Below are 24,656 nucleotides of genomic sequence, written 5' to 3'. Positions count from 1 at the left end.
TTGAGTGGCCTGGTTTAGAACTCTGATCTCATCCCTACTGAACACCTTTGGGATGAATTGGAACACTGACTTCACCACAGGTCTCCTTACCGCACCCAATGACCACAAATATCCACAGTCCAAAGTCTAGAACATCTTCCCAGAAGAGTAGAGGGAATTATAAGTACAAATTGGGAATAAATGTGGAATGCGATGCTCAAAAAACCGTACTTATGGTACGTACCAGGTGTCCGCAAACTTTAGGTTCCAGCATGACAACGCCGCTGTACACAAAGCGAGCTCCATAAAAACAGTGTGTTGAGGATGGAGTGAAAGAACTTGAGTGTCCTGCACAGAGTTCTGATCTCCTCAGCCCCAGTGAACAGCTTCAGGATGAACTGGATATCAATTGCAGCCCAGTACCTGATGTCATTAACGCTCTTGTCGTCAAATGAACACAAATCCCCTCAGTTATGCCCCAAAATCTGGTGGAAAGCCTTCACAGAAGCAAAAGGAAAATGTAATCTGGAATGGGATGTTCGTGCCAAGTGTCTACAAACCTTTGTGCATTTTCAGACTAATGTAGTACAGATAAACCAGGGTTTGTGCAGGTTTCACAAAGTCTAATGTAAAACCTTTTTAACACAAATACACATGAACTTTAAGAACAATATATCAAAACACACAAAAACCTTAAGCCCTAAATTAAATTTTTTTTCCAAGCCATGTATCGCTAAACCTGCACTCCCTGTAGCGGAAAAAGAAAATCCGCTTCACGTCTGTGGTACAATCCAAGAGAGATTCGTGCCAATAAGCGAAAGCTGATTGGCTGATGCCTGTTCGCCTCAATTGTAGTCATAACACAGCGAATTCAATTCGGATTAGCGAAAGAAAGAACTACACCACCACGAAAACTAACAAACAAAAACACATTCTTAATGAATTCTAAAGTGTCGCATGAGCATTCCAATCAACATTTGAGGTAGTGTTACATGGACAAATCGGAGAATTAACACCTGTTGAATATTATTTAAAGACCTACAACAGCAAAGTTAAGCCTTTTCCTTTTTTTTTTTTAGATTTACAGCATTTGGCAGATGCCCTCACACAGAGCGACTTACATTTCAACAGCATTGCTAAGGGGCTGAGGAGTGACAGCTTGGTGAGGCTGGGATTTGATCTCATGACGTTCAAAGCCAAATTCCAATGCCTTCACCACTAAGCTACTGCCTCCTCCTTTTTTACCATCTGCCTCACTTTATCGTTCCCACTGCAGCAACTAGTAAAAAGTTACTCTTAAAATGTACCCACACTCGAACCGCTCCAACACCAAAGCTGAAACTGATGGTGGAATATTCATATGATCCTGCTTTCATTTGGGTTTATTATCATTAGAAAAAAAAATATATCGTACAAATAATAAAAGCCATGATTACTTTGGCGTACAGCGAGTATACAATTAAGGCAGTAACGCAAAGGCGGCGAAAAGCGATTCGAGACCAACGATCGAACAAATAATTAGAAATCCAGTAATGAAATTTTAAATATAATAACGTACGGCCGTCGCGCGCGGAGCTCAACTGCGAACGGCGAGTTATTATGCATTTCGTGCTCTCGTTAAGGTTCTGGCGAAGACCTTGAGTTCTAGCAGATGAAGAATATCTCCTCGAGTATCTGACTCTCCTGCAGCTCTTCCTGCGAGGGCTGTGTTTGGCCTCGGGGAGAAAGAGCAGAGCTGCACAGGGGCCGGACGGCACCGAGAGGCTGACGAGGGCCGGCGAGACTCCTGAGCGCAGACGAGCTGACGCTGCTTCTCTCCCCGTTACTGATCGGACTAAAAATATCCAGGAGCTCGATCAGCGAGGAATCCAACCTGTGCGGCACAGAAAAAAAAAAGTTACAACATGATTAAGTAAAAAAAACAAAAATACGTCGTAAGCGTACTGATTTGGGAGCGTTATGTCGGCTTAATCCTTGCTCTTTTGTACACGCTAATCGTTCTGTTAAATGCCAGCGAGTGGTGAAGTCTGGAGTGGTGAAACAAAGAAGCTGCGCACAAGGAGCGAATGCCAATGAGGTTCCGTCTCCCTCAGACCCGAGAATGCATAAATAAAATAAACAAAGATTAGGCTAAATGAGATTCCACGTGTCAGTCGTGTGTGTGTGTGTGGTGGTGATAAATTATTCAGTAAGAGCAGTCAGAAGAGTACATGACACCATGACACGTATTAAACAGGAAGTATTCGAGAAAGCCTCTTATTATATTCATATAATTGTCAGTTCATCTGAAATTTAAATGTACATCATTGTGTGGTTAAAAAAACAAAACAACAAAAAAAGATCAACAACTACATTCCTCTCATATCAGTACTACTCTGCTGAAGGGAAATCATTTGCTACATTCTCAAAGGTGGAGAAATCAATTCATTAGGACGCTTGCTGGGAAAGTAAAAGCTCTACGAGTCTCATGTCTGTCTAGGAAATTAACTAGTAGAGAGCTCAGAGACTGAAGTACATTACTACGGATCAGGCTAGTAACCAGAAAACACACAGTTCAAAAGGCGGAGGTTTTTTCCGCCACAGAAAACGAGACACCGAATTCGAATCCTGAGCGACTAATGAGGCATCGTTGACACTTGTGCATGTGCAAGCGTGAGGATGTCACGTTCCTCTGAGTGTCGATTTGCCTCACATGATACTGTTCACTCTTCCCTGTTTGTCATGTGATAGAAAAGTGCTGCATGGGTGGAAACTGGCTAAAGGTCAACTGATAATGGATTTTGAAGCTACTGATAGCTGGGTTGGATCGTGCTTGCCGATAACTGATTAATCAGCTGATAGTTGATAAATTTTTTTATGGATACTGGATAAAAACAAACAAGCATAACACTCCATGTAAAATAGTATTGAAATTTATTACCAAAAAAAAATTAATAAAAAAAAAAAGTACTGAATCATGAAAATGTGCTAAATGAAATAAATATGATTATACTGTATATAATTAATAAATTATAAATAATTATAAAATAGCGCTCTGTGCAGCGTGTCAAAACAAACAGCATGTGATTTCAGTGATTCGCCTCTAGTGGCCGCTCTCGCAAAACAGCGGACCCGAAGATGGAAAAACCGTCGGTATGGATTTTTGCTGATAGTTCTGACAATCAACTACCGATTAATTGATAAGTCGGTCGACCTCTAAAACCAGCCACCACTTTAGTCATGTACAGCCACATTATCCATCCACTTTCCTGTTATTTAACTGTTGCTATAAACATGATAATGCATTCATGCTAGCCTGTGATTTGAATTCTGTTCGCTCAGAGCTGTTCTGGAAAATCTAGAGTAAACTTAGAGTTAGTTTAAGACCACGTGATACTCTTGAATGTTGTGACACACGATACGCATCACAATACTGAAGCCTGTGGGCAACAGTTTACAAAAATAAGCTTGTTGAACAAATAGCAATACAGTGATCGCTGTTTATCGCGGTGGTAACGTTCCAAAACCGCCCGCGATAAACGAAAAACCACGATAAACGGACGCCACCCCAAATGTATACAGTACTAACATTTTACTTCATTTTATAATAATGACTGAAATGTATTAATAAAAATATATTCACGAGAGACCGGGAAAATCAGCCAAACAAATTAGTTTTGTGGCAAATGCAATTCGGCGATAACCCGCGGTAAAGAGGGGGATTACTATAATAAAGAACGCAGCAACTTCTTGATACTCAGCTTTAGTTTGAGCGTCACCACCATCAACGTTAGAAGGGTCCATATGCCTGGTCTAAATCTTTTATACAGTTAGTCAGTGATTTTTCCAGAAGACACCAATGCTGTAATTTATCCCCCTAACGGTAATAATCTCACTGACATTTAGATATACACTTACTTTTTGTCTATCAATTAAATTCTCTCATATTCCTACATTTAGGGAAACTATATTAAGAATATAAGTGAATGCCAAAGGGGGGTGGGGTGGGGGGCTGGTGATTGGAGGGGATGGTAGAGTAGGACTTTGGCAACGTTCCCTCTCGAAATGTGAGAATTTGCATTTTTATGTGTTGATTTATTTAACAGACAGGCCTCTCAAACAGCCATCCATCAACAGACGACATTGGCGGTATGAATAATGCATCACTTACCGCCGGTCACAATCTATAACAAGGCAAGAGGGGTATAGTTTGAGCAAGGGAGGGGTTGGGAAGTCAGGGTTAGGAGGATATCGCTGGAAAGAATGCTAATGCCTCTGGCGTTCGTATCTTCCGAAACCCCTTTTCTGCTGCTTTTCATAAGAGGCACTGCGAAGTGAACATGAGATATCGCTGTCACTTGAGAGACGGTCTCGCTTAATCCAGGACCATCTATAGGTTTATCCGAGGAGACGACTGGAAATCGTTCATCCACACGCTCTAATTCGGAGAGACGCTGAGATGAGGTTTCAGCTCTGCTTCAGTAAAGCCAAACAAAAGAGTGTTTATTAGCTTCCTCGTCCTCAGACCCAGTTATTTTACCATTCTCATTAAAAATGTCCGAGACGCTCGAGTGCTCTTTTCATTTGGAGGCCAAACAGTATTACGAAAAAAAAATACAAAAATCCTAAATGGGCAAAAATGCATGTCGATTTCCTCCTCATCAACAGAAAGGCAAAAGAAAGTGCACAGAAAGTAAGCGCAGAGCCTACAGGCAAAAAAGGACTCATTACACGTTCACTATTATATCACACACACACACACACACACACACACACACTTTATTTCATTTTTTACAAGTAGTCCCTGACTTAGAGTATGACGATGTGTTTCGATGACCCCAACGTATTTTGAAGATACTGTAAGTGGAGACGTGGCCTACCCTACACAGGTATCTTATAAAGAATGGTGATCAGTATGGGGTAGTAGAATGTAATTTGCTATTAATTTAACAAATGACTGTACGTAACTGAGCAAAACAGAGCAATTTACACTACTGTAATGTATAAACTTTACAGTATATATGCATGTGGAAGCGGGCGCATGGATAAGCTCCAGTTTGCGAGTGGGGAGAGAGACGAGAGCTAAAATTGGACTTTAAAACAACAACAAAAAAGCAAAGAAAATACACGCTTGAACACAGACAACTAAACTCTGTTGACAGCTAATTGATAAATAAAAATGGCACAAAAAATGTAAATATTTGTAAAAAAAAAAAACAATTTGAAACGAATCAACGTAACTCTGGGACTGCATACATACATACAAACAGATAGAAGAGAGAGAGAGAGAGAGAGAGAGAGAGAGAGAGAGAGAGAGAGAGAGAGAGAGAAGCTCAGTGTTTAATACATTGGACATCAGGACATTGCTAGTTAAAATTCCAGCACCTGGGCCCTCGAGGGAGGCCCTTAACCCACAACTACTCAGTTATATAAATGAGATCAGGGATAAGGGCCCCATATATTTGGTTGGTCTTTTCACCAAGATAACATTTTACTGTGAAAAGGACTGAATAAAGTTCAAGTAAGAACAAGCTGAGGCTCTGAAATACATCACCCTAAAGACTCATTCTCATGAATTAAAAATAAGGAAGCTGTAAAATTTGGTATTATCGGCTTTCTGCTTAATCTCCTTTTTAAACTGTTTTGAAATACTGGAGTGCAGTGTGCATGTGAGCACTACTGCTTACCAGACGTGAGCTAGCTGAGAGTGCAGTCTGGCTGCGTTTATCTAACAGCGATTAAAGTAAATAACAGTGTGCTGCGATGTAACGAATACAACACGAGGTGTGGTTTTATAGTAAAATTATCAACGACGGAATTACACAAAGATCTGAGTTACTCGGTTCACACAGAGGCCGATCATTTTCTAATTATAGCAGGATCAAACCACAACAATTTGCCCATAGAAAAATTTTTATATGTTAAACAGCATGCAAGCTCAATTAATTATTTGTATTTATTTTTTTAACCCTACACAGTTAAATCCTAGATTCTGATTGGTCAGAAGGTGTGTTTATTGTTCAGCTCAGAAAATACTACTGGATTTTTTTATGAGTAACAACAGGAACTTGTACACCAGACACAAGATAAATAACAAAGGCGTTCGAGAAATGTGCATTAAAATGTGTGACTGTTTATGTGGTGATGGTTTTTGTCATTTATTCAGTTATTTAACAGTTAAATGTTATTGGTGGAGATTTGGCTTTTTAGTGCAACGTTTCCCAGCTCAAGAAAGTCAAGACTGAGAGATTCTCGACATAATGACATGGTGTGCATTTATTTTAATCTATTTTTGATGAGAGAGAGAAAGAGAACATTAAAAAAGTGGGAACTTGTCACTCGGACGATCCAGAATATGAAATCTACCTATAAAGTGTAAAAATGCACGACGGTTCATTCGTTAATAAATTAAACACATCAATCGCAAGCGATTCATGGCAGCACAAGTGCAAGAACACACTCTAAACCACTTTAGAGTGAAAAGCATGAAAATACTGAAGACTTTCTTAATGGGGGAAAAATTTTAACTTACAGCTTTACCTGTGAATATAATACAATAGTCTTGACACTAGAGACTCATTCCAAAAATTTCCATTCTCTTATATGATGGGGACGAGGGTATTATAGAAAATCGATTTTTTTCTTCTTCAAAGACTGCATTAATATTAACCTGGTATATGGAACTGTCCAGGGTTCTGCTCTGGAAAATGAACCATCACCTTCTGACCATTCGGATTTGAGAATTTAGCAACACTGTGGTATAAAAACTCCTTCATTATCATGGTTACAAAACCAAATCTATACCACTGAATACAGCCAGATCCCAAGATCATTTGCACAAATTGACAAAACACTGAAATCCTGTTCTTTGGAATCACTACAGGCTTACAATAACCTTGAACATTTTACTTAAAATAAATAAGGGTTTACTATAATATACATAAAGGTAATTCAAGCAATTCAGTTCGAGTGCATGTATTACTAACCCAGCTTCGACGCTAGAATTCATTTGAACAGCACGGTTTAAAATATTCATGAATTCACATCGTTGCTAATTCATTAAAAGCCAATTAATTCAGGTAACAAGCGAGTTGCAGCTTGGACCCCTTGTTCTTTCCTCTGGTACAAACCTATGCAAATAAAACCTATGCAAATAAAACCAAAAAAAAACAAAGCCCTTAAAATGACAGACTTAATCGATTCCTTCAAATCAGATTCACAATTAAATAATGCAAAAGAAGCCTAAGGACAGGGGACTAAAAAAAAAAAATTTATCGACCATAAATAAACGTACTTTCCACACAGCTTGTTAGTATCAGCACTGTCCTGTCAATAGAATCGTAGCCTTCATCAGGGTTAGACAAAATAAATAAATAAAATAAAGCCTTAATCAGCCTTGCCCATCAACTCCTTCTGAAATCAATTGAAAAGTACAAGCTTTTGGGTTTGGACTTAAAGTGGCATTTTCCCAATAGTCAGATCGTCCATGTAGTGGACTCCTGGGTTTAAGATCCGTTTCATTACAACGGAATGAGAACTGAAGCAATGTGTAGCAACCTCCCTGAAGTCAAGGATCCCGATGATCACCAAGACATCAAGTTTGTCTGCAGAAGATAAGGACAATGGGAAACCCCTAACCCCCCGTTCTCCACCTTCTGCCCCACCAAAGTCAGCTTTCTTAGTCTTTGGCGTGTATATAAATCGAAACGTATGCAAATGAGGCTGATATATTGCTCGTCAATAACACAGACGTTCGGTTATTAGAGAAAAGATTTGGGCCTGTGTTCATTTGAAACATTTACAATACACAGTGCTGAAAGGGGAAGGCAATTAGTTTGCAAGATTTTCATAAAATAGCGAGGACTCTTTACAAATGACTTGCAAATAGTTCCGGGGTTTTTTTCTCCTCCCCCAGCACTAAGCGAGACGTACTTGGACCCAGAGAGAAGTGGAAGAAGAGGGAAAAGAGAGGAAAAAAAAAAAAGACATGCTGTCACATTAATTACCTTTCCACGTTAAAGGGAAACAGTAATGAATTTCCTTCCCTTTTGCGAAGTGTGTCTCATGCTAGTGTTCAGTGATTCATTCTCTGCCTCCCTCTTTCTCATTAAGCGTGGGGGGAGTGCGGAGCGTCCGTGGCCCGGGCTGGAGAGCCCTGTTCAATTACACCTGCTGCTGAGGCCTGCTATGCCAGCTAATGGGACTCAGCTTGGCTCCTGTCAGCCTAAACACTAGCCGGCAAAAAAAAAAAAAAAAAAAAAAAAAAAAAAATCTTCATTTAGTTCCTCCACTATCTCATCCGGACTAAACCGCTTTTCCTGTTTTGTTTTCTTCGCTTCCATCCACACATCACCCCGTGTTCTTTTCATTAGCATAAAAAAAAGCTCAGTCGGAGAAGCAACATTTCCCAAAAACACAATTAATACTTTTTACAGGGTGCTCCACTCTCGCCGCTTTGCGCTGGGGAAAGGAACCCCGCTGTGTTGTTCACACAAAATTGCTGCCTTCCCTCCTCTTTTCACTCAATCCAAAACCACGCTTGTTAAATTGCATTTATTTGAATGGGGGTTTTTATTGGACTTGTAGAGTGCTGCTCCTGTCAGAATTTTTTTTGTCAAACATTAAAATAAAAGGCGCTCTGCTACTGAATGGCCGAAGTGACAAGCAGAAATAAAACGAAATGTGTTGCAAGTCGCCTTTCAACGATCTAAAATCACGCATGGAGTAATAATTAGATTCCTGATTTTAAGAAATAAAAATAAGAAAGAAATTAGGGTATATACACGAGCTCAGAAATTTGTCTCTGTTATAGCGATAAATAAGACGCGAACAACGACCAGGCATCACTTTATGGCCACTGATCAGCGAAACATTATGACCATCTGCCTAGAATCTTAAATGATTGTAAAAGACTGTAGAAAGATCATTACTAATAATCTTACATTCCAGTGCTCATGTTAGTTCTCACTCTCCAGTGTTCTGTATTGTTTAAAGACTTTAATCACACTCTTGATGTCACCCAAATGAGGATGGGTTCCTCTTTTTAAGTCTGGTTCCTCTCAAGGTTTCTTCCTCAGAACATCCAAGGGAGTTTTTCCTTGCTATAGTCACCATGGCTGCTCATCAGGGGTAAATACACATCTTTTATCTTAACTGTTAAATTCTGTAAAGCTGCTTTGAGACAATGTCTGTTGTGAAAAGCGCTACAGAAATAAACTTGACCTGCCTAATATTGGGTTGGTTCCCCAAAACAGTCATGACCCGTCGAGTATTAACAGCATGAACTTCAGCAGTTTAAGCTACAGGAGCTAGTTTGTTGGATCGGACCACAGGGCGCAGCCTTCGCTCCCCATGTGCATCAAGGAGCCTCGGCCGCCTGTGACCCCGTCTCCAGGTCACCACCGGTCCTTCCTTGGAGAACTTTTGATAGATACTGACCACTGAAGACCGGTAACATCACACAAGAGCTGCAGTTTTGCTCTGACCCAGTCGTCTAGACGTCACAATTTGTTAAACTCGCTCCAATTCTCACACTTGCCCATTTTTCCTGCTTCTAAGACGTCAACTTCTTGGACAAAATGTTGCTAACTATTTCCCACCTGTAATATGTCATAATATTGTGCCTGTTCGGTGTAAAATTTTCACATATTTCTTAAACCGTACCGTCACTGTTTAGATAAATGATTCATATTTTTAGATTTATGTCACTGGACACATAGAAGCTGAACAGAATATCTGCTGCAGTAACTAAACTGATAGCAATGTTAAAAACCTTGTCACTAAACCCTAAAGTTTACTACAAAATCACTCAAATAGCAAATCTAGACCACGTCACCAGCTGATGACCCCTGTACTTCCACGTTCATTATAAACACACGGCATCTAATTGCAAGCATTAACCTTGCCTTTGCTTCAATGTTATTCATTGTTACAGAAAACGAGTGACTAGTCCTCAGAAGCGTCCGCTCCATCAGACAAATCTGATAGCTTGTGCGACACAATAGCAGCAGCTGCGATTCAAGGTTAATATAAAACCGGGCTGTAAGCTGTGTCGCAAAACAACGCGTGCAAAAAGGAGCCGAAATAATTGTAGTGAAGCAACAAGTAAGCTAATTTGTTGCTCCCTGCAGTCCGGTAGGCTGGTTATTATTGGAACACAGAACACCAGCAGACACATAAGACTGCATTTCCATTTCACAGTCATTTCAAAGTCACCACACAAGGAGGGGGGGCTGTAATTCACTATTTACTCCGTTTCATTTGATCAGCCTTTACAAGATGGATGAAAACTGCACAATAGGTTTAAGACTAGATTTTAAAGGCAACTGGGGGAGAAAAAAAAATACCTACAATCACACCAGTATTTTTTAATACTGTGGCCTAAATTACTTCGTAGCCGACGCACCAGAAAGATTTATATTTACAAGTCTGGAATATTTATGTTTAAAACCCAATTTTTGCTCGTCCCATTCCTTTTTTTTTTTTTTTGTCTTGCCGAACCCTTGCTTGTGCATGCGCCCCTTTCCTACATTCCACAGTAGTGCAAATTGCTCTGTTTGCTAAATTACCCCGTACTGATCACTATTCTTTAAAGACTCCTGGGTAGGCCATGTGTCGACTTACGATATTTTCAAGTTACGACGGGGTCATCGGAGCGCATCTGCATCGTAGCTCGGGGACTACATGTATAAATGAATAACTAGATGGCATTTACAGTATGTGACATTCTTTGTGGTCCAAATTTGCACTGCATGGAAAGAATCTAGCTTACTTTGGTGACTGTGGGGTTCTGGGATGGCTGACCGGCAATTTCTGTCGTATCGATGACTTTTGGAACTTTGGGGAATTTACAGGAGAGGTGGCCATATCCTTCTTAGCAACTGTGGAGAGACCTTCAGGAGAAATGATGCTTCAACTGCAGCAGTTCAAACATGTGAGCATTTGATAATTAAAAGTATATGATCGGTTTCTCGACACAAATGCGTTTACAAGGCCTACCGTTTGAAAGTATAGGATCGGCTCGCTGCAGGTTGTGCTCCTGTGGTCGAACTTCATTTAAAGGCTGTCTGACACTTCCCTTCAGGACCTGAAGACCTCCCTTATTTCTTTCACTGCAGGTTTAAATGAAGAACAAAAAGCGATATAGAGGGACAGTTTCTTGGGAAGCCTTCCTGGTGATACACAAGCTTTCTGCTCCCACACACACACACACACACACACACACACACACCTACTAAAAGAGCATCTGAATTTAGTCTTAACGTTACATAAGCACTGTTTATAATGAACAGAAATTCACTGTTTATTACCTGTGTGGATGTGCAGTGACACTGGGTTGAGGTGTTTCATTAAATCTTATTTCATTAAAAGACTGCTCTAATTCTTGCTGAAACCTGAAAGCAGAAGGCTCCGTGTTAGCAGCAAAAAAAGTACAAAGAAAAAAAAAAGAAAATGGGAAGACTTTTCCGTACTTGCTGTGGTTGAGTCGGGATTGTCTGAGCTCCTGGTTCTGTTTCAGCAGCCTCTCTTCTTGCTCAGCAAGTCGAGCTTGCAGCCTCTCTCTTTCAGCCTCCAGCTGCTTCTTCTGAACCAGCAAACGCTGGCGCTTCGCCTCCCAGTCCTCCCTGCCAATGTAGGGCGCTGGCTCGATGCGCCCCGTGCAGCATCCGGTTTCGTTTTTCAGCCCCAATTCATGGCGCGAGTCTCTCGGCTTGGTGGCATCGTTGGCCACCTGATCCTTTCTCCGGCAGATATCATGCGGTGGCTCTCTCCAGCCATCCCCTGAACGCTTGTGGACACCTGGTGCGTCTTGCTCATGGCTTCCTCCGCCGTGCTCAATGCAACACGAGGGCATTGAGGAAGGCCCAGAACAACCGCCGGCTAAACACGAGTGAGCGCAACCTGCTGACCCTGTTCTTCCAGAATTGGGGGGATCCAAATAAGAGCCATTATAAACGGCACCTCTTTCTTTCGCAATATGGGTTCTGCTTAATGTTCTCTCACTACTGGCTGTCTGTGGAGAGAAGGGAGAGATATTGAGATGGCCACTGACTTCAGAATTATGCTGCATAAACACACTGTACTGTGGGGAGCGATGGAGAATGTGGTGGATGGATTATCTAGCAGCATGTGCAGTAACCCAAGGTCATCCAAACAAGAGATAAACATTTAGGGCAAAGGGGAAGTGTTCGCCTCCTTGAGGACAGAAGTGGGCTGCTGACTAATTCAAGAAAAGGTCACGGAGCATAAAAACATGCATTACTCACAGCCAAGGTCAAAGGACAAACTACTTTTTTTCCCTACTACTGTAGAATAAGAAGAAGAAGAAGAAAAAGAGAGGATAAGAGAGTCGATGGTCTGCCTGAGCCTGGACTCCAGCGCTCGTGTTATTGCCCCATTTACTAATTGTCTTGTAACCCATTATCTGATTTTTAACCATGTTTGTAGCACAAATACTGACAAATGACTACTGAGGGGATAAACTGCTGGTGAGCGCTCGGGGAAGCAAATGTACGTAGGTTTAAATACAAAACATACAAGATGTGGTCCATGGCTTTATGTGCCTCGAGACTCGGAAAATCGAGACAATTTCCGGTAAATTTCAGACGGAAACTTCATCTGGGGAATTCTGTAAAGATTCCAAGTTGGAAACTTATGGGAATTAATGAGAGATTTAATGAAATGTACATCAACTGTATCATATACCAACATTTTCTTTGGGCATAAGCTGGTGTGCATGCAAACAAATACAGATTTTATTTTAACTTCATGATAAGCAAAACAATTATAGACAATTCTTAATATATATTTGGCAATATAATGAGCGTAAAAAACGTCTTTCAGAAACATTAAAAACAGTAATGTGTCCATATTATTGACCAGTACTGTACTCCTGTAGGAGAACACAAAACTGGCTAGCAAAAAGGTAGAAGAAAGATTGCATGTAGGGGGCGTGGCCTCAGGAACCCTGCAGTAAGTGTGCTGTGTGCATGTGATTGATGAATCTGCAGGGTAGAAATTCAACTAAAATCCGGTTGTTTAACGAAAAGATTAATTCATTCCCATTTTTTTCCAATTAATTCCCATGGAAAGTTTCTAGTCTTGGAAATTTCCGGAATTCTGCAACCCTACAGGAAATGCACGTTAGATCACACCCTCCCAGCATGGTCATGCAATAGTAGGTGGGAACTGAAAAACCCGGAATAAACTAATAATTTTCAAAATCATAGGCCTTTCAGATCACATTTGCACACGGAGCTTACCCTGCAGTGGGAGTGGGAGCGTGACTGATTCAGCTGAGAGATGGACTGGTTGAGTTTCTCCTGCTGTTGGGAAAGGTACTGCTGATAGAGTCCCAGCAGCTCCTGGCACTCCTTGTACTGCTGCTGCAAACCTGAAGCATGGGTCAAGGGGCAATACACACTCAATAACACCACTACTGTGCTCACTTCCAGCCACACAAACCATTCGGCTTTCCTCCTGTGAGGTTTTGTCCACTGAACGTTGATAAGGAGAGACAAGTGAATAAATTACAAGGTACGAAGAAGAAAAAAGCAGGACTTTGGTTTACACGCTGCCTGTCTAGGGGGGAGTAATACATTCGGAGAAATGTACTGCATTTCGAACAAAAGTTATACTTATTTATTTTATCAACTCATTAAAGAAGAAAATGTGTGCCATTTAAAGCTTTGTGTTAAAAACGTTTCGACCGCTGTGCTGTAAATGACACACATTAACTTGCAGCGTCGACAAAAGGGATCCATTACGGCTCGTGGTGAGAACGCAACCGCCATTGGATTTAAGCATCCGGCGCGTTTGTGACTTGGTGAAAAGGACGAGAAAAACGAGCTCGCTGCTGGGTGGTGGCACCAGTTTTCTTCAAGGCGAAGGCTTCACAGACTCCTCCATCTGTGTGTGGTTGGCCAGGGCAAGGCACAAAGCCAAGTACAGAGACAGGAAGCTGGCACACGCACACTTTAGCGACTAGAACAGAACCAACGCGGAGCAGAACCGTTGTCACGCCGAGTGGGCCGTCTAATGACGGCGTGACACAGCCAGCTCAGCTTCTTTCTCTCCGTCATCAGCCCACGCACACGTGCAAATTCAGCATTCGGTGCCTCTGCCTTTTAACTATACAGCATATGTTTTGTACGCCTTAAGCCTGAAGTATATTTAACTATATTTACAACCTAGAGCTGTGATTCTGGGTCCGGGTTTCTTTTTTTTTTTTATAGTATGGTGCTTATGTGGATCCTCCAATCCTCCTCATAGAAGGTATTGATTAATGTATTCTCATTTTAACAGGCTTAACATATAAAACAATACAGGGTCCCTACACATTTTTCATTTCTAAATTCCATGTGTTTCCCGACTCAAATATGCAGACTTCCCTAAAGATATTTAAGACCATATTTAACATCTGACGTCATAGTATGTCAGATAATTGCCGGAAGGCTGTAGCTACTGTAGCTCATACAAATAAACACAAAACCACGTTCAACGCAAAGCACTTCATTGGAACTGCAATTCTAAAACAGTGCAAAGTTCATTTATAAATTACATTTTTAAACTGTAAACCAACAGAAGGATTGTTCATGTGCAATTCACCAAGAAACCACCAAACAGTACTAAAGTCCATTAACAAAAACACCTCCTGGTTGCCACACTAATACTTTTTCGCCTTGAAAACGCATATTTTTACTCTCCGATTTGGCTTTCTGTCCACACTGAGACGACAATTTCAGTCAACGGAAACGTAGCTTATTGAAAATGCCAGATAAACGGCAGGCAGGTCGAAGCGTCTTACGTTTTCACACGTTTCAGGGAGGATGAGCAATTTTCGGGTGATGGTTGAAAAACGGAAGCGTGGACGCAAAAGGGTTTGTAGACAAAAACGCCATTTTCAAAGTTATCTGGTGTAGATTTTAGAAGAAAAACTTATTTCAATACTCAGTGTTTTTTAATTACATACAAATCCAGACCTGGAAATCACTCGAATCAAATCTGATTTGATTTGATACTTTTCCAAAATGTAATATAAAAATGTCTTAAAAATGTTATTTGGAAAAGAAAACCGCATACTCATCGAAAATCAAGAAGTCTGTCAGGAGACCGTTCATGGAAGGTCTTCGGGACCTGAGCTCCGTGGCTTCTTAGTAACACGACGAGCTGCATTTTTCAACCTCATTAAAAATCAGATCATAACAGGGAACTAATGTCTAATGGATGTTCCAAGGCATTACATGTAACTATCGACACAAATTGCTGTTATACAAGAGGAATTAAACACTTTGGGATGTGCTGATAAACTTTCTTTCGGCTTCTCCCGTTAGGGGTCGCCACAGCGGATCATCCGCATGTTTGATTTTGCGCGTTTTTACGCTAGATGCCCTTCCTAACACAACCCTCCCCATTTATCCGGGCTTGGGACCGGCACTAAGAGTGGCTGGGGTTGGTTCCCTGAACGGGGATCGAACCCGGGCCGCAGCGGTGAGCGCGCCGCATCCTAACCACTAGACCACCAGGGGACCTATGTGCTGATAGGAAAGGAAAAAAAATAAAGAAAGAAATGAAGAAATAAAGGAATTCAGCTTGACAAATGTAGCAGCATTTTGTGTTGCACCATGTTACATCACCCTGTTGATTTTCTATTTTCCAAGAACACAAAACCCTTTTTATATTCCTTTAATCCGTAATTGAATCGATGGCATTTTACTTTACAATCTGAGATTGTGACATTACTGTTATATCCTATTTATTCTACACCCATAACTCGAGGGTGTAGTATAGAACGAGACTGCACATTATAGCACACGTCTCCACATACTCCGAGTTGTACAGACCTTCAGCACAAGGGAAAAAGTGACAACCTACAGATAACTGTCGACTTTTCCCATCGAAGATACGTACGTTTTAAAACAGGTTTGGCGGAAAAAGCTTGCGGTTCGTCTCATTAATGCTGCGCGTACGATCCCACTCGCTGAGGAGTCTTTGGATTTTTTTTTCTATAGGCAGGTGGGCCGTGAACATGCACGCTAACAGCAGGAACTCTCAACAACTGGAACAAGTGGAGCGCGACTGATAAGATTCTCGCACACGCCGCACCGTACGCCATGGCAACTCCACCGGTCACCTGCCAATCGCACAGAGCTTTCACGGGCCCCCGACATCAGGGGAGGAAAAAAGGGTTGCCGATGGCGTCCCACCCCCCTCCAGTCCAAAAAACACACAGTTCGCATTCGATATTTCAGACAGGCACTGTCAACATGATTCACTCCCCTGTCAGCCTGCACAGAAATGAAATAATGAAATCCGCCTCAAGGTGGAACAAAATCCTGCTGAAGAGAATATTTTAACAGCTCGGGACCAAGCAAGCCTAGTCATCGCACTTGTGTGTGTGTGTGTGTGTGTGTGTGTGTGTGTATAAACTGTAATGCAAATTGATTAGCAGGACAGCTATATTTCACTTATTACAAAAATGTGGTTTGTCATTTCCAGTTATCAGGACGTGTGGAAAAGTAATTACTCATGAAAAAAAATAAACTCTTGAGTAATGGCTTAGTGATGGAAAGCTAATTCATGGGTTCTTGCCCCAAAGAACCGGAGAATCAACAAACTCATAACCGAGCAAACAAACTATTACAAAAGTGGTTTTAGTATTACCATCCATCAATGCTATTCAAAGCGCTGCCACCCAAACCTAAAGAAGATTAATGATATTGGTGAATGCGTTCTATTTCCCTTTTGTGTCGTCTATGGCGCTTGATGTAAATTTGTTTATAGGGGGAACAAGGCGTCTCTCTTTTTCTCGATATATAATGGAATCTGGTGTGCGGATCCGTAGCGTGGGATGCCGAAGACGAAGTGATAAAAATTCTAATTTCATTCTATGCATAAGCTTAGAATTTCATCCTACATCAGAGAGTTTAATGATTTGGTCGTTTTTTTTGTTGTTTTTTTTACACTTCAATCCAGAGATTGAAGAATCCCCATGATAGCGTAGGTCTTGGCAGATAAGACCGAGCTGATTGTTCTGGAGATTATTCAACACAAGTCTTTAAATGAGTTTGCCTTTCGCCTTCCCTTAACCTTTTAGAAACAACCCGAAAAAGCCAGCGTCTCCGCGGTGCCTTCAGGCAGCCCATCACGATGGGAGGCTCTGGTACAGTTTGTCTTCGAGTAAAATCTCTTTTTAATGGGGTTTGAGGTTTAGTGCAAATGCCAGGACGTGCAGCTAAAGTGCACTTAATTGAGTTGCGCGCTGCTAATTTCTGAGCTCTGGGTGCCAGTGGGGCAATTTACCAGCTGCTGATTACCCCTTATATTTCATGCCGTTGAGCGAAAATTGACGCTTCGGCATTCCATGACCCACGTCAAAATGGCAAAACACGCTGGAGGTGCCAAATATCTGCACTGATACTATAAACTGCTTAACTGAATGAGAAACTCGGTTCATGGCTTTTCATTTGAAAGAAGGAAAACGGTTCATTGTATGAACCTTATCCCAAAGCTTAAATACTATAAACTTCGACTGCAAACAAGCAAAGCTTTTAGCCCATCATACTGCAGATATCATTAAAGTCTTACATCAAACTATATATTTATTATTATATTGAATTTAAATATGGATAACATCTACGAGACGTTTGGACTTTTGTGCAGCATGAAAATATAGAAACAGGAGGAGATATTTGGTTAAACATTGCCCCCTGCTGTTAAATCACTGGTGTTGCACAAGTTAAAAAAAAAACAAAAAAAAAAACAAAAAAAAAAAACATACTGTACATTTAAACATTGCTTAACTTGCTCAAAACAATATAATCGTTTTAATTAGATAGGAATAAGTTAGATATGTAACTAATTTTCAAGTATCTCATTCTGCTTGAAGTGAAAATTGTTCTTTATTATGGTGGGACTGTAACCCAGCCATTAGGGAGGCACAAGCCAGTGCATTCTTAGTGCCGGTCCCAAGCCCGGGTAAATGGGGAGGGTTGCGTTAGGAAGGGCATCCAGCGTAAAACATGTGCCAAATCAAATATGCGGATCACAAATGAGAATTTCATACCGGATCGGTCGAGGCCCGGGTTAACAACGACCGCCACAGGTATCGTTAGCCGACAGGGTACCGGTGGAAATTGGGCTACTGTTGGCCGAAGGAGGAAAAGGAGAGGAGGAAGACGTCTACAGAGACGGCAGGGGAAGGAGCAGTGTAGGAGAGTGGAGGTTAGGGTTGGTACTTTAAATGTTGGTACTATGACGGGTAAAGGGAGAGAAGTAGCTGATATGATGGAGAGGAGAAAGGTAGATATGCTGTGTGTTCAGGAGGCCAGGAACATTGGAGGTGGATTTAAACTGTTTTACCATGGTGTGGATGGAAAGAGAAATGGTGTAGGGGTGATTCTGAAGGAAGAGTACAGTAAGAGTGTAGTGGAGGTGAAGAGAGTTTCTGATAGGGTGATGATCGTGAAGGTGGAAGTTGAAGGATGATGATAAATGTCATCAGTGCCTATGCTCCACAAGTTGGCTGTGAGATGGAGGAGAAAGAAAGATTCTGGAGTGAATTAGATGAAGTGGTAGATGGTGTACCTAGGAAAGAACGGTTGGTGATTGGGGCGGACTTTAATGGGCATGTAGGTGAAGGGAACAGAGGTGATGAGGAGGTGATGGGTAGGTATGGTTTTAAGGAGAGGAATGTGGAAGGGCAGATGGTGGTAGATTTTGCTAAAAGGATGGAAATGGCAGTGGTGAACACTTATTTTAAGAAGAAGGAGGATCATAGGGTGACGATAAGAGTGGAGGAAGGTGCACACAGGTGGACTATGTGCTATGCAGGAGATGCAACCTGAAGGAGATTGGCGACTGTAAGGTGTTGGCAGGGGACAGTGTAGCTAGACAGCATAGGATGGTGGTCTGTAGGATGGTTTTGGAGGCGAAGAAGAAGAGGAGGAGAGTGAGGACTGAAAGAAGAATAAGATGGTGGAAACTGAAGGAGGAAGAGTGTAGTGTGAGGTTCAGGGAAGAGGTCAGAGAGAGGCTCAGTGGTGTTAAGGAGGTGTTGGATGATTGGGCAACTACTGCAGGAGTGATGAGGAGGCAGCTAGAAAAGTACTTGGTGTGACATCTGGAAATAGAAAGGAAGACAAGGAGACGTGGTGGTGGAATGAGGAAGTGCAGGAGAGCATAAGGAGAAAGAGGTTGGCAAAACAGAAGTGGGATAGACAGAGTGATGAGAAAAGTAGGCAGGAGTACAAGGAGATGCGGCAGCAGGTTAAGAGGATGTGGCGAAAGCCAAGGAAAAGGCATATGAGGAGCTGTATGAGAGGTTGGACACTAAGGAAGGAGAAAAGGATTTGTACCGATTGGCCAGGCAGAGGGACCGAGCTGGAAAGGATGTACTGCAAGTTAGAGCAGTAAAGGATGGAGAGGAAATGTGTTGACTAGTGAGGAGAGTGTGTTGAGAAGGTGGAGGAGTATTTTGAGCAGCTGATGAATGAGGAAAATCAGAGAGAGAAGGTTGGATGATGTGGAGTTGGTGAAGCAGGATGTAGATAGGATTAGTAAGGAGGAAGTGAGCAGCGATTAAGAGGATGAAGAGTGGAAAGTCGGTTGGACCAGATGACATACCGGTAGAAGCGTGGAGATGTTTAGGAGAGATGGCAGTGGGTTTTGACCAGATTGTTTAACAGGATTTTGGAAGGTGAGAAGATGCCTGAGGAATGGAGAAGAGTGTGCTGGTACCGATCTTTAAGCATAAAGGAGATGTGCAGACCTGCAGTAACTACAGGGGTATTAAGTTGATCAGTCACACCATGAAGTTATGGGAAAGAGTAGTGGAAGCCAGGCTGAGAGAAGAGGTGACCATCTGTGAGCAACAGTATGGTTTCATGCCGAGGAAGAGCACCACAGATGCCTTATTTGCTTTGAGAATGTTGATGGAGAAGTATAGAGAAGGACAGAAGGAATTGCATTGTGTATTTGTGGATTTAGAGAAGGCGTCGACAGGGTGCCAAGAGAGGAGTTGTGGTATTGTATGAGGAAGTCAGGTGTGTCAGAGAAGTATGTGAGGGTGGTGCAGGACATGTATGAGGACAGTGTGACGGCAGTGAAGTGTGCAGTAGGTATGACAGACTGGTTTAGGGTGAAGGTTGGACTGCATCAAGGATCGGCCCTGAGCCCTTTCCTGTTTGCAGTGGTGATGGACAGGTTGACGGACGAGGTCAGACAGGAGTCTCCCTGGACTATGATGTTTGCGGATGATATTGTGATTTGTTGTGAGAGTAGGGAGCAGGTTGAGAAGAGCCTGGAGAGGTGGAGATATGCGCTGGAGAGAAGGGGAATGAAACTCAGTAGGAGTAAGACAGAATACATGTGTGTGAATGAGAGGGAGGGCAGTGGAGTGGTGCGGTTGCAGGAGAAGAGCTTCAGAAGGTGGAGGAATTCAGGTACCTGGGGTCAACAGTGCAAAGTAATGGAGAGTGTGTTAGAAGTGAAGAAAAGAGTGCAGGCAGGGTGGAGTGGGTGGAGAAGAGTGACAGGAGTGATTTGTGATAGTAGGGTATCTGCAAAATTGAAAGGAAAGTTTATAGGACTGTGGTGAGACCTGCGATGTTGTATGGTTTAGAGACAGTGGCATTGAGTAAAAGGCAGGAGGTGGAGCTGGAGGTAGCAGAGCTGAAGATGTTGAGGTTTTCGTTGGGAGTGACGAGGATGGATAAGATTAGAAATGAGTTTATTAGAGGGACAGCGCATGTAGGATGTTTTGGTGACAAGGTGAGGGAGGCGAGATTGAGATGGTTTGGACATGTGCAGAGGAGGGACATGAATTATATTGGTAGGAGAATGCTGAGGATGGAGCCACCAGGTAGGAGGAAAAGAGGAAGGCCAAGAAGGAGGTTCATGGATGTGGTAAGGGAAGACATGCAGGTAGTTGGTGTAAAAGAGGCAGATGTAGAGGACAGGGTGGTATGGAGACGGATGATCCGCTGTGGCGACCCCTAATGGGAGCAGCCGAAAGAAGAAGAAGAAGATTATGGTGGGACTGCATTTTTATGATCTAGTCACAGATATTCTGCTTCATTATCAGCAAAATCTATTTCAATAATATAAAAGTTGCGAGACCTCTCAATTCTTCATTCAAATTTAAAACAAAACACTGCCCTCTAGTGTCCAAATTGGTCCACAACATGTAAAATCCACCAGAAAAAAAAAAAAAAACAAGAAATAAAAAACCCTCACACAAACCTGGATAAGAAAGGATACTTTCTCTTTCCTGTACAATGAGTCGATTCTGCTCTTCCATTTGTTGGATCTTTTTCTCAAACGTATCCTGTTCATCTTTGAGCCTCTGCACGGACTCCTCTTTCTCTTCACTTACTCTGAGACATGGAAAAAACACAGTGCTTATAAAAGAATTTTTTTACAAATGTAGAACATTTAATCATAAAGCAGTGTTACAGCATGGTGCTGTGAAAAGATTGGATTGGTCTGATTGGTCAGCTTATTGCATTTTCAATAACAGCAGCTCTGCAGTATATAAATGCACTTATTTTAGGTTTCTATAAACCATATGCATTTATTTTAGAGTGTATAACTAGAATATAGTGAAGTTTTCTGTTCGAATATGTTTATTATAACTATGCTGGATGTTTGTATTATTAACTTTGGTAGAGAGAAGTGAGATCAGTAAGGGAAGATTTAGACTTCTAGCAATTCAAGTTATAATATACAAAAACCTACATTATAAAACCTATTCTTTTTTTATCTTTTAAAATTTGTTTGGTAAAAAAAAAATAAGAATAACATAGTTGGGTCATGTGCTGTTGTAATAACACATACTGTTACACAACCATCCTGTTTTTATCATCCTGGTTTAATTTCAAACTGTCAGGTAAAAACAAGTGATGTTTTGAGATGAAGTCGAAAACCAACCAAACACATGACTCGGAGAAGCCCAGACAGAATTTTAGATCAAACACTGCTATAGAAATATTCTCTGTTTTAACAGTCCAAGTTTGTTAATGAGCTAATCAGCAGGGAAGACTGTAGCGCAGGGGCACGACGACATCAAAAGCAAGACTTTCATACATACATTCAGCACCACAGGGGCAATAAAAATCCCCTCATTTGAAAGATATTGAATGCATTAAAGTTATTAATAATGAATAACCCTAATGCATGATTCTATGATGTGCATGTACTTCGCCAGCTCTTCGATCAGGTTGGCGATGCGACGCTTGTCTTCTGGACAAAGGTCCTTTAATGACGCCTTGCTTTTGACTTGCAGTCTATGAGGGATGACCTGTAAAAGTAAAAAAAAAAAAAAAAAAAAAAAAAAAAGAAAAGAAGCAGCAGCAGTGTGAGTTACATTTATAGCAATTGGGAGGTTCAGCGCAACCAACAATTATCTTATTTCTACAACTGAGATACAAACTTACAAAGATCCCCAGCAGTGATAATTTGCTGCTTTTAGGATCTGAACCTTGAATCAGAATTCCAAATTCTTAGCCACTGAGCTGCCACTGAGCTGCCACTGAGCTGCCACTGAGCTGCCACTGAGCTGCCACTGAGCTGCCACTGAGCTGCCACTGAGCAGCCACTGAGCAGCCACTGAGCAGCCACTGAGCAGCCACTTCAAATAGTCCCTTCTCTTATGTTCCACCTTGAGGTTGCAAAACAAAAATGCCTACACACCTGAGTCTGTGACGATTCTGACAATCGAGGTGGAGTTCTGGATTTGGATGAAAATTCAGAGACCTTCTGCAAAGGCGTCTTCGCTACAGGGAAATCTGGTACTCGGTCCGGCTTCTTCCCAGTCCTCGACTTCATGTCTAAGGTGGGTTTTACTTTTACCTGTAGTCCCTTCTTTCTTCTCGCACCTGAAAAAGGGGGGACATGATATGTAAAAATAAAAACACTATATGGACAAAGGTTTGACCAAAAGATCTGGTGGTTTTTTGAACACCCCTTCCCACATTTAGTCCCCATTTGCTGTTAGAATAACATCCACTCTTCTGGAAAGATGTTCCATTAGATTTTGGAGTGTGCTTGTGGAGATGTGTTCATTTTCAGTCACAAAAGGTGTTCATCAGGAACTAGGAGAGGTGAGAAGGTCAGGGGTGCAGTCAGCATTCCAATTCACCCCGAAGGTGTTTGGTAGGTATAAAGTCGGCGCTTTATAGCAACCACTCATCACCTTACACTTCAACCCACGTAAAGCAGATCTTCATGGAGCTGTTTTGTGCACAGAGCCACGGTCATGCTGGAACAGGTCTGATCTCCGAGCTCAAGTGAGAGGTTATTCTAGAGCATCCAAAGCCAATTGATACAGTTTAAACAGTTGTGTGCATCCATACTGCATGTGATAACAGTTTGGAGAAGAACCACATAAGGCTGGTTTGGACAAGTGTCCCGATACTTCTGTAAGGTATAAAACATATTCTGTTTATGGAAAATTAATCAACAATGCACAAGCAAGATGTTGATTATTTCTCTATAATCCACTTCAATGCATCTTATATCACGACAACTTCTGAATGACACGCGTGTACACTTTATCCATTTGTAGTTATGTTTAACGTTCTGACGTGACCAGAAGTAAATCTACATTCTGAACATTATGAACTACATTCATGGCATTTGGTAGATGCCCTCGACCAGAGCGCTATACAACTGAGCAGTGAAAGGGTAAGGGCCTTGCTCAAGGGCCCCAGCAGTGGCAGCCTGGTGGTCCTGGGATTTGAACTCATGAACGTCCAATCAGCAAACTGATCAACTGAATACTTATGAACCTAAACGACTCGAAGAAACCAGATTTATATCTGGTCTTTAATCACATCTCATCTCATTTCATTTCACATCTCACCTGGAACTAATACTGTGGACTGCTCTTCTTCTGAAGCTGTTCATGGTTAAGCAAAATGTTCTCAAGATGATTGAAATGTTCTTCAAGCCACCATTTAAAATGCAACTTTACTATTAACAAAACTTAAAATATTAAGCTTTAAAATTAAAACACATTCTGGAACCCTACACGAACAAAAATAATAATAAAACGACAAAAACATCAACACCGAAGGATACTGTCGTTAATCCAATAAATCCCGGTCGAATTCGTTTCTCCATCAGCAACCGCCGCCATATTGAAACAAACCGCCACTTCCAGGAGAACTTCAAAAGCTCCGCCTTTTCTTGCCATCCACGATTATGATTGGTTCATACCTCCGTGATAAACGACTGCTCAGTTTGTGTCATTCGGTGAATTAGCTGTCTATCATATCATTGACCAATAGGCATTCGTCAATTCTGTGCGTTCGGTTGTTGTGCCTACTTACTTTTCACACCAGTATTCGGACAACGTTACATTTATCAAACGGAGCATTGTTCAATAACTGTCGGAATCGACTCAGATTTCGATTCCGATTTTTAGGAATCGACTCTGCACAATAATTGTGCTGAACAGAACGAGAGATGGGTGAAAAAAAGTTAATTGTAAAATTAATCAAGTAATAAATATACCAGTTTGATTGTACTATAAATTCAATTGAGATTAACCTTCGTGATTTTTTTATATGATGCATTAGCTTTATTTGTTTTATTGTTAATTTATTTGGCATAAATAAACATTTTCTATTGGTTGTAAATATTGTCCAATAAAATAAAATAAATAATAATAATAAATCCTCTATAACATTTAGTGGCCA

The 24,656-nt window shown here is 41.4% G+C and overlaps 1 protein-coding gene across 1 annotated transcript; it reads right to left on the bottom strand.

Annotated features, from left to right (window-relative positions):
* Positions 1–1,343: 1,343 nt before the first annotated feature.
* On the bottom strand, positions 1,344–24,138 carry kiaa1328 (KIAA1328 ortholog). The gene is made up of 11 exons (XM_046867725.1): positions 24,037–24,138; positions 23,819–23,854; positions 22,648–22,832; positions 22,155–22,255; positions 21,217–21,332; positions 13,221–13,351; positions 11,430–11,971; positions 11,268–11,351; positions 10,957–11,069; positions 10,730–10,850; positions 1,344–1,852 (listed from the first exon to the last, which is right to left on the bottom strand). Exons 1-11 carry the CDS (start codon positions 24,092–24,094, stop codon positions 1,624–1,626), a joined length of 1,716 nt encoding a protein of 571 aa, XP_046723681.1. The 5' UTR covers positions 24,095–24,138; the 3' UTR covers positions 1,344–1,623.
* Between the last annotated feature and the right edge of the window lie 518 nt (positions 24,139–24,656).

This window comes from Silurus meridionalis, chromosome 15, assembly GCF_014805685.1.
Source record: "Silurus meridionalis isolate SWU-2019-XX chromosome 15, ASM1480568v1, whole genome shotgun sequence".
NCBI classification, from domain to species: Eukaryota; Metazoa; Chordata; class Actinopteri; order Siluriformes; family Siluridae; genus Silurus; species Silurus meridionalis.
The sequence above is the reverse complement of the archived record's forward strand: the minus strand, read 5'-3'. Positions and strand labels throughout refer to the sequence as shown.

What these genes read in the sequence shown, in the direction of transcription:
- kiaa1328 (XM_046867725.1), bottom strand. Translation starts at nt 24,094, where the DNA reads ATGGCGGCGGTTGCTGATGGAGAAACGAATTCGACCGGGATTTATTGG. An exon ending in CAGAATCGTCACAGACTCAG is followed by an intron (nt 22,256 to 22,647) that starts GTGTGTAGGCAT and finishes TTACTTTTACAG; the next exon opens with GTCATCCCTCATAGACTGCA. An exon ending in GTCACTGCACATCCACACAG is followed by an intron (nt 11,070 to 11,267) that starts GTAATAAACAGT and finishes TTAAACCTGCAG; the next exon opens with TGAAAGAAATAAGGGAGGTC.